General features: G+C 35.6%; 1 protein-coding gene across 1 annotated transcript in view; it reads right to left on the minus strand.

The window, feature by feature from the left end:
* Positions 1–16258, minus strand: part of LOC124615980 (fatty acid synthase-like) — a 394674-nt gene that overhangs the window by 159993 nt on the left and 218423 nt on the right. Inside the window, exons 16-18 of the mRNA XM_047144185.1 lie at positions 14790–14898; positions 10174–10425; positions 2952–3116 (exon numbers count right to left, since the gene is read on the minus strand). Coding sequence (XP_047000141.1) covers positions 2952–3116; positions 10174–10425; positions 14790–14898 — 526 coding nt within the window. The remainder of the gene's footprint in view (positions 1–2951; positions 3117–10173; positions 10426–14789; positions 14899–16258) is intronic.

Genomic DNA, 16258 nt, shown 5'->3' on the forward strand with positions numbered 1-16258 from the left:
TTTGCAGTTGATACAATCATTGCAATAAATAGTAAATTTAGAAAGGGCAGCTTATCAAATTTTTACTGACATTAATAAGTGGTTCATAGCCAATTCACTGTCATTAAACTTTGAAAAGACCCACTATATGCAATTCAGAACTTCCAAGAGATTTCCTTCTGGTGTGTGTATAAAATATGATGACATGGAAATAGAGGAAGTTGAGAGTGTAAAAGTCTTGGGATTACATCTTGATAATAAATTCAGTTGGGAGCAACATACTAACGAACTGCTAAAGTGCCTAAACAAGTCTGTGTTTGCAATGCGAATGATGTCAGATATAAGAGATATAAATATAAAAAACTGACATATTTTGCTAATTTTCACTCCATTATGTCATATGGTATCATATTTTGGGGTAACTCCAAGAACAGAGAAAAATTTTTAGAGTACAGAAGCGTATAATAATAAGAGTAATGAGTGGTGTAAATGCAAGAACGTTACGTCGAAACCTATTCAAAAAATTGGGCATATTAACCACAGCTTCTCAATTTATTTTTTCCTTAATTAAGTTTGTTGTAAATAATACATCTCTTTTTCCAACTAATTTCTTAGTACACAGTATCAATACTAGGAATAAGAACAATATACATAAAGATTTAAAATCACTCATTCTTGCCCAGAAAGGAGTCCAGTATTCAGCAATGCATATTTTCAAGAATTTACCAGCAACCATTAAGAGTTTAGTTTCAGACAAGGCACAATTTAAGCATAATCTAAAAGAATTTTTGGTGGCCAACTCCTTCTATTCCATCCATATGTTTCTCAACAAGCGTAGTAGACCATTTTAATGAAAATTTATTACACTTTAATTTTTGACAATACTTGGTTGTAACAGCCAAGTAACTATGTACTGTGTGAATGATGGATGTATGGAAAGCAGATGTAAGTCTTAAGTCTGTAAATAGTGGAAATTTAATTTTAAATCTTGTACATAATCTGACTGTTCTTAACTGAGGATCACTGAAATGAATAATTTACTTTAATTTTTGGCAATACTTGGTTGTAATAGCCAAGAAACTAGCAAATGTCTGAATGATGGATTTAATGAAAGCAGATGTAAGTATTAAACCTGTAAAAATTTAGAAGTTTAAATTTAATTCATGTACATAATTTTACTGTTTATTGACTGAGGATCATTAAAATTAATGAAACTCAAGTTTTTCTAATTACATTTTTGTAATGTGTTTATCTGACATGTTCCACACCCAGGAGGATTCCCTCTTTTATGGGTCTATGGAATGAATAATTAATCTAATCTAATCTAATCTTTATGGGATAATGAAGAGTTCATTATTTTTAAATCTTATAATCAGATTTCTCTCAAGAAATTTGAGCCTCACCTTTGTCTGTGATAATGATGGAGTCTGAAGAAATGAATTAAAATATGTGCCACAGTAACCATTACACCATCACAGCACTATGGCTAACACCACTGCACAGACTACCCAAGTCCAGTGCCCTTCCCAACACAAACTTCAGTTCACATCTTCAACTTATTTTCTGCTTTGTACATCTAAGAAGGGGAAATTAAGTTGAACATACCAATTGAAATTTGTGTTGGGAAAGCAAGGAAATGTGGGTTCATGTCCTAGCATGGTACAAATTTTTATTCATTTCTTCAGATTCCATCATTATCATTCATTATTTTGTCCATAGGTACAATTGCTTGGAATTCTAATGATTAACAAAAATCCCCTCAGCTCTATTTATTATCCTACTACAGGTTTGATTCAGGTTCCCAAGTTGTGCATAAACTTGGTCTGGTTGTCATATTTAAAGACCAAATCTAGAAACAATGATCACAAACATTCTGCCAACTGCCTGGAAGAAGTACGGTAAGCAGGCACAGTATACTGTACAGTAAAGAATGCCTTCACTCACAAATATTCAAGTTTAGTTATATTACACATTGCATTTTGTCCTTAATGGTTCAGTGCTACATGTAATTTAGTTCTCATGTCAGTTCTCTTGCCTTGATAGAGGTGAGGAGGTAGAAAAGTGTGTTATATTTTCTAAAAATGGTGACAGCTGCACCTCATGATTATATATTCATTCAGGTAACACATGTTTATATATCACACAGGACAATTTCCAGAGATGATAAGGATTAATCACATGCGAACCTTACTATCTAGTGACATAGTTAAACTATATGTCTGCATATGTCCTGTAGTTGTATTATTATCATATTGCTACAAGGTACTACAGAGGAATACACCATTATAATTAAAATTACCAAAATTATTATGCCTGGCAAAATCTTTGTGCCGATTTGGAATATTTTATGATGACATAGTTCTGTTTCTTCCAACAGGTATAGACTCCTGCACTTGGGATGAATATGTTGTAGTATCAGTTTGTTTTGTATGAGCTTAACACTTAACTGTTGAGCATGAGATATGCAATGGCTGATTGTTCAAAGCATTCACATGCTCTTGGAACTAGATATTGAATCTTGATTATTATACTTTACTGAATTAAGGAAGTTTCATGCATTACAATTTTTACTGTTTTTGAAGTGTTACAGCATGAAGTTTACTTTGGGGGTCATTTTGAATCTCTTCCATTTGGCTGTACCGTGTCCTTCACCATATTTGTGCAAAATATCCTGCCTTCTTCATTGAAAGTAGACTGCGATATAGGGAATCCATCTTCTGAAAGCTACATATTTGTTACATTCAAATGCTATGAGTTGTAGTTGTAGACATCACAAAAAAACATTTATTTCACTTAATTTTTTAGAGTGGACATAGTAGTTTTACTCTCTCAGACAAAGTTTGTCTCTTCATTTGCCTGAAATTTTAGACCCAAGTTTCTAAGTCTGAATAAATTTCACTTCGCTATATTTTATTTTTATCTACAAGGCTGTCCCCTCTCCTATCAACAGCAATATGGCAACATAATCTTACCTTCCAAATTCTGTGGCAGTTTTGATGGATTTAAAACTAGCCTTCTAATTGATGAAACATAATGAAGATCCTGGCTGGATTCTGCATTATGTAACATTACTAACTGCAACAAATTTTCTGCAAGTATTGTCCATTTTTCACAAGTCTTTATGGTAGCAATGCATCCTGTAACAAATTTACAGCTAAAACCTCGTATTTAGAGATTTCAGATACATAGTAGTATTTATAGATAATCTGCCTACTTGTTTGAGTAATCACTTGTAAATTGCACTTTACTAGTACATAAATCATTTGTAATACAACAGTTATGGTACAGTACAAGACAATAATATTGATTAATGTTGTGCTATGGTATGATTGATCAAAAGACAACATAATTACAAAACCAAAAAAATTATAAAACACTATATTTATAAACAATACACTGTAAAATTACACCTACAGTTCTATATTCACATGTTTTTTACTCATCACACAGTCATTTCATTTTTACAGTTGATAAATATATATTTTATACAGTTCTGCTCATAGCTTCTATTTATTGTTAATTTACTTAAGAGTTTAAATTTTTATCTTCACATTGCAATGAACTCCATTATACTGTAGAAGCATTTTTGTTGCAAGTATTTTTTTACTGCTCTATAAATTGTAATATATCACTTTCTGACTTCATAATTCGTGTTAAATTATTGTAAACATTTCACCCTTTTCCCACAAATCCATTTGGTTTAACACAGTGGTGTCTGCTGAATGTGTAGATGTTGTCTTTCCCTCATATTGCAGGTATGAGCATTTTCTCATATTGCAGGTATGAGCATTTTGATTTTTAAAAACAAAACCCATCTAACTTTTTCCTAATGAATAACATTAATTTCAGAATATATAAATAAGGCACTAGAGGGTTAAATAAAGGTTTATCAAGAGATTTTTAACATTACAAATTCCATGTCTCTTGTAGATCTATCCTCTAAAATCACCCATGTTTTTTGGTATACAGGACACAAATAAAGTGCACATAGAAATCCACTGGTTATCGTGGCAACCAGTTGTGATCACTGAATAGCAAACAACATTGCAAGACATTTTGCCAAAGGTCCATCAGCATACGAAGTTATATTTGCTGTGAAGGGGTGGCCTCTGCCAGGCACCAGGGTCTCTAACTTTGGCACTCTGTAGCATCATTGGATAATGTTTCCAAACAAAGGTTCCTACATTCGATTTTTTCCTCAAGACACCCTCTACAACACCTCAAAGTTGGTCGCAATATTTCTAGGACACTCTGAATAGTACAATGAAACTGCTGAATTTGACACACCGAAAAAGAATTAAACTGAACTTCTTGAAAGAATAGAAGTGGATCTAACTCTGGGGAAAGCTTTAATCTGAACCAGGTGCAGCAGAACATAGACCCCCATAATCAGAAATTTTGGTCTTAGTGATGTGAGCATACATGAATTTATCTATTTATTTATTGGTTGGAGGGGTGGGGAGGGGGGGGGGGGGACTGCTGAATGTATGAATAATCAAACAACCAAACAACAGAAACTCTGATATGAATATCAAAAAAGTAGGAAAAGACAGGCAACTTGATGTGTCTTCTTTACAGCAAGTAGCAATCTGTCTTTTCCTACATTGATTGTATGAATAAGCAATTTATAAACTATACCGGGCTTTTGCTTCATAAATTGCTGCATTATTTTAAGATGAGTTATAAATTCAGAAATTATCCCAAGAACCAGACATATGGGCAAAATTGTATCTTTCAATGAGAGAATGTACAGCTTAGCACTTTCTCTAAGGTAATAAATCTTTTATATGTAGCATATAAACCAATACAAAAATTTCAATAGACAGAAAACCCTCCCAAGGAAATCAAGGAATGATATTTTAACTGGGCAGATGGTGTACAAATCTAAACATTGCAGTGAAATAACTGGCAGAAAACATTCAATATGGAGTCCCATATGCAATTTAAAGCCTACCAAGAAACTTTTCAAAATATTCTGCGAGCTGAATTTTGAACATTCATGGAACGGAGATGACATTAAAGATATCTAACTGCAGCATTTCACCTTTTTGAATGTGAGGGATATTTTTCCACATTGGCTGTATTTATTTAGACTTATTCTTCATTATGCAATGGAGACAATTAAGTAACAAAGAAGAGGCCTAAACAAACACAGACAAAGTGGGAATATGCTGCATTCACTCAGTAAATTCATAGCTGTGGTGCCCACAATGAAGAAGATTTCAGTTTCTATCATCAAACAGACTTTCAGTTTCTATCATATCATCAAAAATTCTGGTCTGAACTGCCGAAGTTTGAAGTCATTTGTGCGTGAAGTGTGCCTGCTTATGTGAATGAAGGATGTGTGTTTCTCTGTCATTTTCTGATGATGGCTGTGGCCAAAAGGTTATGTGTAGGTGTCTTTTAATTGTACCTCTCTGGAGCTCAATGTACCATCTTCATTGTAGATAGCAATAGATCTTTTCCTACAGTGTTGATACCCCAACATGAAGTTTCCATTGTTTGATTTCACCAATAATATTATATCTGGCAGTCACTTAACAAAATAACAGAATTCAGATTTCTGTTCTCAGGTTTCAATATAACCGGTAATAAAAATATCAGTGCCATGACCAAAACCCAATTATATGTGTAGAATCATAGAGAAAGTCACAAGGAGTATGGCACAGGAAAAAACAAGAATAAAGGGCTACAATATAATGGCGGTCATGACCTCATTATACAGAAGTGGGCCATAGACTCATGGAAATACAAATTTCAATAGTGCACTCCAGTAAACAAATCTTCTTCAAACAAATGTGTTCTATAGAAAATAAGATGAGGAACAAAGACATGCATAAACAGTTAACAATGTAATGGGAAATATAAATAAATTCATGGATCATGTGAGTGATTATTGAATTGATATGCTGTAACTGTTACCCAATGAAAGCATGGAAATATCAGCTAACAGTCAGGTGAGAACGTGAGGTCATCAATGTGATCCCCAGGAGATGATTATTATCATTATCACAGTTATTATTATTATTATTATTATTATTAGTAGTAGTAGTAGTAGTAGTAGTAGTAGCAGAAATGTATTGGTATTAGTACTGTTCAATATGTCTGTGAGTTGCAGAATTCTTACTTTCTTGCCAGAAGCATCAAATGATGTTGAAAACCATCTTTAAAATTTCCACAAGTAAAACACATATTCTCAGAAAGAACATCACACAAATAACAATTACATCATTTCTGTTCTGTGTTACACATAAAATTTGCCCAAACAAGCAATAATTTGAGATATCTGAGCATGGACAATGTTAATGCAAGAGCTGTTTAAGACAGATCTTGTATATTAAATAAAGTTTCAGATTATTTAGAATAGTGTGACTCACTGTTTTCCAACTATTCACAAATTTAGCATCTACTTCTGCTAATTCTTCTTGCTATATAATACAAAGTGTATCAAGAAGAATCATCTGATCTAAAAAAGTCATAACTATTATGTTATTTGAGATACATGAGATATGTACATGAAAAACATACTCTAGGAAAGAGCAAACTCTTGGTGTTATATGGTTCCCACTAGGAAGCAGCATTGTGTACCCACTTCAGTTCTAGTAAGAATGGCGTCATGACAACAGAAAGCATTTTGTGTTCTATGTTTTATGCAGTACAGGTCAGTAATAACTGTTCAATGTGGCTTTCAAACTAGGTATGGTGTGGATCCTCATACAGCACAGAGCACCAGATGATGGCATGAACAATTCTGAGAAACAGGTTGTTTGTGTAAAGACAAATTGCTGGACCATACCCAAGTATCTGATACAGATACTGAATGCATCTGCCATAGTTTCACAAAGAGTCCACAGAAATCCTTTTGCCCTGCAGCTTGACAGCTCAACATGCCCCTGATGCCCACCTGCCATGTGTTGCACCAACATTTACACATGAAACCATACTGCAAGCTCTTCATTATGGTGACAAACAAAAACATGTGCATTTCTGTAATTTTGTTCTTGGAAAGATGGAGGATGAGAGTTTTCTTCCACACTTAGTGTTTAGTGACGAGGCAACATTCCATTTAGATGGAAAGGTTCCACCATCATAATGTAAGAATATGGGGCACGGAACAACCACATGAGGTTGTACAACATGAGAGGGACTCTCCAAAATTTAATGTGTTTTGTGCAGTTTCATGGGAACAGATGTATGGTCCATTTTTCTTTGCAAGAACTCTGTTAGAGGAAGCACATGTCTTGATATGCTGGAGAACTTTCTTTCTCCACAGTTGAAGACTGATTCGAATGCCTTCATTTACCAACAGGGTGGGGCATTGCCACACTGGCATCTGAAAGTGTGGGAATTTTTAAATCAAAGGTTACTGAATGATCGATTGGTCACATTGAACCAAATGATTCAGTCTTACATTACTGGCCTCCAAGGTCACTGGACCTGACTGTATGTGATTATTTCTTGTGGGGGTTTATGAAGGACTCTGTTTATGTGTCTCCATTACCATCAACAATTAATGAACTGAGACATCACATAACAGCAGCCGTGGAAGCTGTAAATCAAGACATGCTCGTTGCAGTGTGGGAACAATTTGAATACTGCATTGACATATGCTGTGTATCTCCATGAGGATTGAAAATGTATGAAAAAACTATTTGAGTTTCCTGTTTATCAAAAAATGAAGCTCATTGTCTGTTTATTAGTTTCAGAAATATAGACATGCCAAATTGGATGATTATTTTTAATACATCCTGTATATGCAGCTGAATACAATTTTTATGAAACTCAAGATAATGCAGTTCAAAACTTAAAAGGCTGTGGAGCTGTCCACCATCAAAATTTTAATAACCTGGAAAATGCACTGCATTTCTCTCACCTATGTCAATGCAGCTCCCCATTCATTCCTGAATGAAATTTTCCAGCCAGTTACAGGTAACTGAATAATAAGAATTTTGTGCAGATGTATTGTTAGCTGGAACAGGTTTTACACCTGTGTGTCTGCATTCATAAATGTTACACTACAAATGAAAACAGGGTCAACTATCCACAATGTAACCTTACGCCAGCTACAGAAGTAAACAAAGTATGCAGTCATAAAAAAGAATATCTCTCTTGCGAATTAGAGGTAATAGGTAATGAAAGTTTTAAAAACAAATTGGAGTCACTTTTGCTTAACAATTCTGCCTAATGCACAGATGAATATCTGATCAGGTAGTATTTGTATGAGGTTGGGTTACATTTATCAAGTTTGGTTGTAAATGAAAATTAAAAAAATCTAGTTATACAAATCACCAGCATGTGGCCATGTGATTACAGAGATAATTTGTCTTATTTGCAAATGTATGGAAACATTCCACAGAACATGTAAAAAACTAAAATCATTATCCAGCTAAAGTAAACTCTCACAGGTAGTGCTGTGCAAGATAAGGTATCAGAACACACTTAACAAACTAATAACAAAACTTAGCCAGAAAATGAAATTAATTTCCACCGTTATTCTCACCATAATCTGATACTGAGATTATTTCTTAGAAACAAGTAAAATAAGGACAATATATATAACCAAGAAAATGTAATATAATTTGAATCTACTGCCTGTGGCAAAAGTTTTCATATTATTCTCTTAAGATGGTGCTATAATTACTTACTATTTATGTTATTGAATAAAACCATGTCTGAATGTTAACAGTATTAAGCTCATATTGATAAATTATCTCTGTTTTAATGAGCTGTAGATTTTTATGCTCATATATTGGGTTGGTGCATAAGTTCACAGCTTTTTTCCATATGTTAAATAACCATAACAGATACACATAACAGAGACTTTAGTCATCATAACATATTTTCCTTCACTATTTACAACACTCTGCCAATGCTGGGGTAACTATTGATTCTGCAACCATAGAAATCACTTGGTTTCAAGAAAATAACTTGTTGAGCCTTGTTCGGAATGCATTTTCATCTGGAAAGGAATTTCCTTCAATATTGCTCACTAGAGATTGAAAAAGCTGAAAAGCTGAAGGTGCAGTTGGGCATCATTGGAGAGTCACTTCATGCAGTCTTCCTGGTCATTGTTCTTGGATTCTGTCTGCAAGACATCTCTGTTGTTAGCGTAAATGCTGGTTACTCCCAGGGAAGCAATCTGTAGTACACTACTAGATGCATAACATTATCTTTTGTGGATGCACATAGGTGTTTGTATGGGCAATTGTTGCTTTATTTTGATTCAGCCATTCCTTCCTTTCCCTTAATTTAGCATAAAGACACCATGCCCCATTACCAGTAATGACACAGGATAGGAAAGGTTGGTATTATCCATGAACCAACTGATGACAAGCTAGGAGAGATGCATATATGGCCATCCACTGATTTTCAAGATTTTGGCTTAGAACATGCAGTACCCATACACCTGCTTTTTCAACCTTCCCCATTGAATGCAAATGTCGCATGCCGGTGGCATGAACACAGTTCATCACATTTGTCAGTTCTCAAGTGCAGTGACATGGATCATTGTGGATTAATGCATCAAAATGATCTTCATTTAATCCCAAAGGTCTTCAAGAATGTGGAGAGTCACTAACATCAAAACGATCCTTCTTAAAATGAGACAACAATTTTGTTGCTGTGCTTTGTCCAGTTGCTTTATCCCCATACATGGCGCAAATATTTCTGGCTGCCTCTGCTGCTGTTACCCATCTACTGAACTCAAACATAAGAATATGTCAGCAATGTTCCAAATTCTCCACTTGGCACTCCATTTTCTAGTATCCACAGCTCCACTAAATATCCCCAAATCACAAAATGACAATATGTAAACTCATATGCAAACAGTGAACTACAAACAAAAAATGTCAATTGATTAACGAATAGCAACCAGAATACCAAATGCAAAACAAAAACTGTACTAATTTATGCACCAACCTAATACAATGAACTCAAGGAATTTGTCATAGGAATAGCCTGTATGAAATTCTGTTCATTTCTGGTATGTATCATTTTGGTTTCAAATGTAAATAACTTAGAAATAACTACCATTCAAGAAATATTTCAGAAAGCTAAAAGAAATGTATGAACAAATATTAATTGGGTTCCAATAATTGCACACATGTTTCTCAAACTGTGCAAGGATTTTTCTTCTTACTTATACCAACATGTAATATTCTTCATTAACTATGAACGTGGCTGGACATTACTTACCTGTATCATTTACCACCACAGAGTTTATAGCTCGGAATTTACCACTATACTGATGGTCACGGTGTTTAAATTCAGTGTAAATATCAACTTCAGTCAGTTTAGTACCAGTATTGGCTATTCTGGGCAAGGAACTGAACTGTTTATCAATGTCCTCAGGTAAAATAATTTGGCCTGTTACAATTAGCTGTCCATTATCAATAAATTCAAACTTTCCACTTCCTTTTTTAATTAGAAGCATCATCGTCAAAGTCCCTGTAAACAAATTTATACAATAAAAATTACATGCTTTAAATGAGAATGAAGACAAAGGAATAACATGTATAACACAAATACAGACAAACATCAAACAGTGGAAAGTGTAGGATGCAAGAACAACAATATTATGAAAAGGATAGATTGACACTCATGACATAGAGGAGATGTTGAGTTACACACAGGCACAATGAAAAGAGTGTTATATATTTAATCTTTTGGCCAAATGGCCTTCTTCTGAAATAGAAAACACACAGACATTCACACAAGCACAACTCACACTTCACCAATGTCTCTGCCCACTGAGGTCAGATTGTGGAATGCAAGTGTGGCTGATAGAAGCACCAATTTGGCATGAATGGTGAGCGTAAGGAAGAAGCATGGGGTGGGCAGGGGGAGGAATAACTGTTTAGGTATGGTTAAAGGTACAGTGCTGCAGAGAAGAGGAAAAAGGACTGTGAGCAAGGTGGCAGAATAGAAGGCTGTGTAGTGCTACAATGGGAGCAGAGAGGCGGATCGTTAGGTGGAGCTCGTGGACTAGCAAAGGTTGAGGCCAGGAGAGTTATGGGAATGTGGGATTTGCTGCAAGGAGCATTCGCACCTGCACAATTCAGAGAAGCTAGTGTTGGTGAGATGGATCCAGATGGCTTAGTTTTGTGAAGCAGTCATTGAAATGAAGCACATTGTGCCTTGCAATATGTTTAGCAACTCGGTGGTCCAGCTGCCTCTTGGCCATGGCTGTCAATGGCCATTTACATGGACAGATAACTTGTTAGTTGTCATGTCTGAACAGAAAGCAGCATAGTGGTTACAGCTTAGCTTGTAGATCACATTAGTTCTTTCATAGGTATCCCTGCCTTTGATAGGATAGGAGATGCCTGTGACTGGACTGGAGCAGATGGTGGTGGGTGGTTGTATGGGACAAGTCTTGCATCTAGGTTTTATTGCAGCCACACCACATTGCTGCTCCCACGAGGCATAGTTTTTGTCTGCAGTCCAGCCACAATGGCTGGAGACGGTGGTCATGTGTGTGAATTGTTTTCATGTGAAAATGGTTGTGTTTTCTATTTTGGAAGAAGACCTCTTGGCCAAAAGTGTAAAAGCATAGCAGTATTCCCACTGTGCCTCTTGGCAATTCAATGTTATACAATACAGACAAAGCAATATGTGACAGATTGGCACACAAACAAAACAATGGATATCAGACAAGACTCAAATTTTCATACACACAAATGCACACATGTGCACATCTACATCAGTTCTGATGTTTTGCTCCCATGAAACCACCTAACAAGATAACCTTCTTGACATCTCAGTTATCATTGTCACCATCTTATCTTCCATCTTGCACCTTATGTCCTCTAGTGCAACTAGTAGTGCCAATACGAGGATGCGAATAAGGTTTGCTTTAAATGCGTGCTGTAATGATCATGAGTATTAGGTATCTTTCAGATTGGACATTGTGAGTTTAGTCAGTCAAGAATACATTTAAGATGACAAAGACACATTTATCAACACCTCACTGAGTTTGAGTGAGGTTGTGTAATAGGGCTACAAGAAGATGGATGTTCCTTCTGCGATATTACAGAAAGACTTGGCACAAATATAGCCACTGTGCCAGATGGTTGGCAACAGTGGTCATGAGAATGTAGGGTCACAAGAAGACCAGGCTCCAGACAACCACATGTCACTGCTCACAGGGAAGACCTTCGAGTTTGGTGTAAGGCTCTGGTACATCGTATTGCATCTGCTACAGCTATTTGAGCAGCAGTTGGCACCACAGTGACACAACGAGCTGTTACAAATTGATTACTTCAAGGACAGCTCAGAACCAGAAGCACTGTAGTGTACATGCCACTGATACAAACCACTGTCATCTGCAACTTGAGTGGTGTCAAGTGAGAGCTCATTGATGGCCAAGGTGCAGATCTGCTGTGCTGTATGATGAAAGATGGTGCCTTGATGCCAGTAATGGCTGTGTATGTTTAGAAGGAAGCACTTATACCTGGAGTTACGGTCTGGTGTGCAATTTCGCATGACAGCAGGAGCACTCTTGTGGTTATCCCACACACCCTGATACCAAATGTGTATGTCAATCTGCAGATTTGATCTGTTGTGCTGCCATTCATAAACAGCATTCCAGGGCATGTTTTCCAATAGGATGACTCACCCATATACCACTGTTACAACTTAACATGATCTATTAAATGTCAACATGTTGCCTTGGCCTGCTTAATTATCTGATCTGTCCCCAACCAACACATATGACACATCATTGGAAGACAGCTCCAGGGTCATCCACAAGCAGCAAGCAACATTAACCATCTCTGTATTGATTGACCAAGTGCAACAGATGTGGAACTCCATCCCACAAACTGACATCTGGCGGCACCTGTACAATATAATGCATGCATGTTTGCATGCTTGTGTTCAATATTCTGGCAGTTAGACCTGTTATTAATGAACCAGCATTTCACATTTGCAATGGCTTATCTCATACTTACATTACCTGTGATCTTGCAGTGTTGATCACTTATATACATTATCTATACAACTGTATTCCCAAATTTCATTACTTTACATATGGTTCTTTAGGCCACTTTGGACTTTATCCAGTTTTTGTTTGTCAACAACACTTTGGCTATTGCAGTGAAGCTCTCATGGCTTTGTGGTAGTTTCTAGTACAGCTGTTAAACCATGGTTAATCTTTCCTATGCCTTACAACTTTGCTTGACACTTCCTGGTCTAAGGTTTAATATAGGATACTTTTGAAGTTTGACAGCTCAGGATTTTCAATTTCAGAGATGAATGTTTAATGTTAGCTACTCAGGTAATCTGAAATCCATTTTCTATTGCATTTACTGAGCAGAAATATGATCCTCCCTTTCTTTCTTCCCAGTCCTGCTGACACCCACCGTCAGTGACAATAAAAGCCTTATGGTCACTTAAACTCTGCTCATTTCCCTGATTAATGGCTCAAGAGAATTTTCAGATAAGGTATTTAACTTGGTTAGGAAATTTACATGCAGCCTTGTGCAAGTTGTCACTGAACCATTCTGCCATTACTGTTCATGCCACATGGGGTCTATATTAGCACACAGCTATCATGTTTGTTCCATCTAAAACACTTATCTTCACCCAAATTATTTCACGTTTAGAGTCTGTAATAACCTTACTAAATATTACTGCTATGAAAATGCCTCCACTATTCATGTCCAAACTATGTTTTTGCTATAAACTGCAATCATAATTTAGAATTTCATTGCTATTAATAATTAGTTTAGCCAGCTTTCTGTCCTTTGCACTATGTGGACATTATAACCATTTATAAGGAGGACTAGTTCTGGTACCGTTCCATGCATTACCTAATATTGCATTCACATTCTCTTTCTCCAGTCTGGTATGACAAATATTTATCTCTTTTGTTATGAGACTGCTATTCTTCTCTTTCTGAAATCAGAACATTTACCAAGTCTTTCCCCTCTATCCTAAAAAACCTACTTATGGAATCCACATGTACTGTGCTACACTAGTAGACAATTCCTGTGTGTATTGCACCCATATCCTATTAAGTGGGATGTTACAATCCCCCAACTGATAAGAGAGGTAGAGAAATTTGGAGTGGACATCAGCTTCCCTTTCTGGGATAACTGTGATTTTCCTAACAGGCTCCATTATCTAACTAATGGAACTCCCAATGACCAGAAAACTCACCCTCTGCACTTGTCCAGACATTTCAGGAATACTGGCCCAGTTCCAACTGATGATGTGTTCCATACTGACTTGGACGTACTTTTAGCAAGAGCAAGATCTAAAGCCTGTCTTAGAGATGTAAGGAGATAGATGACAAGCAAATATCCACTTTTGCCTTCTATCTGGAGATTTGTAACCCCATTAATGTTGTTGTATCTGCTTCTCAGCCAGTGATTCTAGATTCAACATGGAGAGCCTCCAAGAGGTAAGGTCTACTTTTTTCCAAGAGATCTAATACTTTTCCATTGTCAGTGGGCTTCCAGATTATGTGATCTCTGCTGACCATTTCTGCTTTCCTCTTGGAAGAAAGGGATTTATCATCAGCATTGGATGTTCTGTCTCCTAAATGTAAATATTATGGATGCTTTCTGTTTCTGACATTTTTAATAATTTTCTGAATTGAATTTTACTTTTTAGATAATACTTTTTCAGCCCATAAAGTGTGAATAAAACTTCTTTGCATAATAATAACAATAACAACAATATTAAGAGAAATAACAATAGTAATAATCATAATGATGAATAACAAATTTATTTTCTGACTGAATTCTGAATATTAAAGACGAAATATGGGTCAGAAAAAATATGGTGATAATTTACTGTGAACATACCTGTTCTTGGTAAAATAACAATTCGATGAATGAAGACATTTTCAAAGACAGCAGGCACATTGTCATTTGGCTGCTCCATAACATACATTAGTTGTTGTAGTGCTATTTTCTGAAATAAATATTGCATAAGTACTACAGAATAATCACAATTATATCACAGAATAATGATCACATGGTAAAATAATGTTACTAACTTATCTCATTTCTGCAAATCATATAGAATATATCAATAAGCTTGACCAGCAAATGTATGTAATCATGTGTATCTAAGGAAAGGCAGGAGTTAACTGCTTGGACTCAAATCAGACTATTAGGTGCTGTTAGTATCACATAACTATTTGTATTCACATTTAAATACCAGCTACCACTATCATCTTTAAGACACAACAGGAGTCATAGTCACATGCACGGTCATTCACAAGCACGCATACACACACGCACGCACACACGTGTGCGCACAAAACACACACACACACACACACACACACACACACACACACACACACACACACACACACTATAATCTTGGATTTTCTATTGTTTTCCTGTGGCTACATAATTATTCACTGAAACTCGTATCTCCTTATGGTTTTTCTGGTATGAAAAGTGAGATGGCCAGTACAATCTTAGGGAATTAACTGCTAGATGCCATGCATTGATTAAATTGGAACGTCTATCATTGTTTATAAGGTTATTCAACAGTTGCCTTACAATAGTGTCCTTGATTAAACTAGCCCAGAAATTTACATCTCCATCATGATATTTCATCTTATTATCTCATTAAATAAAACTCAGAACTAAAAAAAAAAATTAACAAGATGACCATCTCAGTTATAAGAACTCATTGTTATGAGGATATTAGTGCCAATAATGGAAAGCCTTAAGTCACTAAGAAGGTGACAATAGTTGCTATTTATTTTCCTTTACACTGACTTCTTGTTTTGTGGTTTCCTCTTTTACTTTTGATTTATCCAACATAGGACATCAAGCTGTAGTCTCTCATTTATTTATTGATTCTCTGTAGACAAACACAACATTTATTTTTGGACTGTGGGTATACTTTACACTTTTATCATAACTTTGTGAGAATAGTTACAAACATAAAAATGACTATTTATCTTAATCGCTAGTACTTACAAATACTGTTCTTACAAGTGATAATATTCTACTCCTCTGAAAGGAGTTCTGTAATACCTTAAAACCATTTAATGGTAAGAAACTTCTTCAAGCAATTTCAGAGAAGCTTCCAATTGAGCATTTTAAATTTTTTCTAAGTCTGTCACAAAATTTGATCTCCTTGTAGCAGAGGCTATTGTCTCCACTTTTTCTGTTAGGTTTTTCAAGATATAATCAAAGTCTCTCCAATATTATAAATATGTAGATTTCTATTTAGAATATTGTAATGCTTGTATTTTAAATTAGTGGAATAATTTGATAAATTTACTAGTGACCTGTCCAAACTTCACAAG

Source organism: Schistocerca americana, chromosome 5 (genome assembly GCF_021461395.2).
Source record: "Schistocerca americana isolate TAMUIC-IGC-003095 chromosome 5, iqSchAmer2.1, whole genome shotgun sequence".
NCBI classification, from domain to species: domain Eukaryota; kingdom Metazoa; phylum Arthropoda; class Insecta; order Orthoptera; family Acrididae; genus Schistocerca; species Schistocerca americana.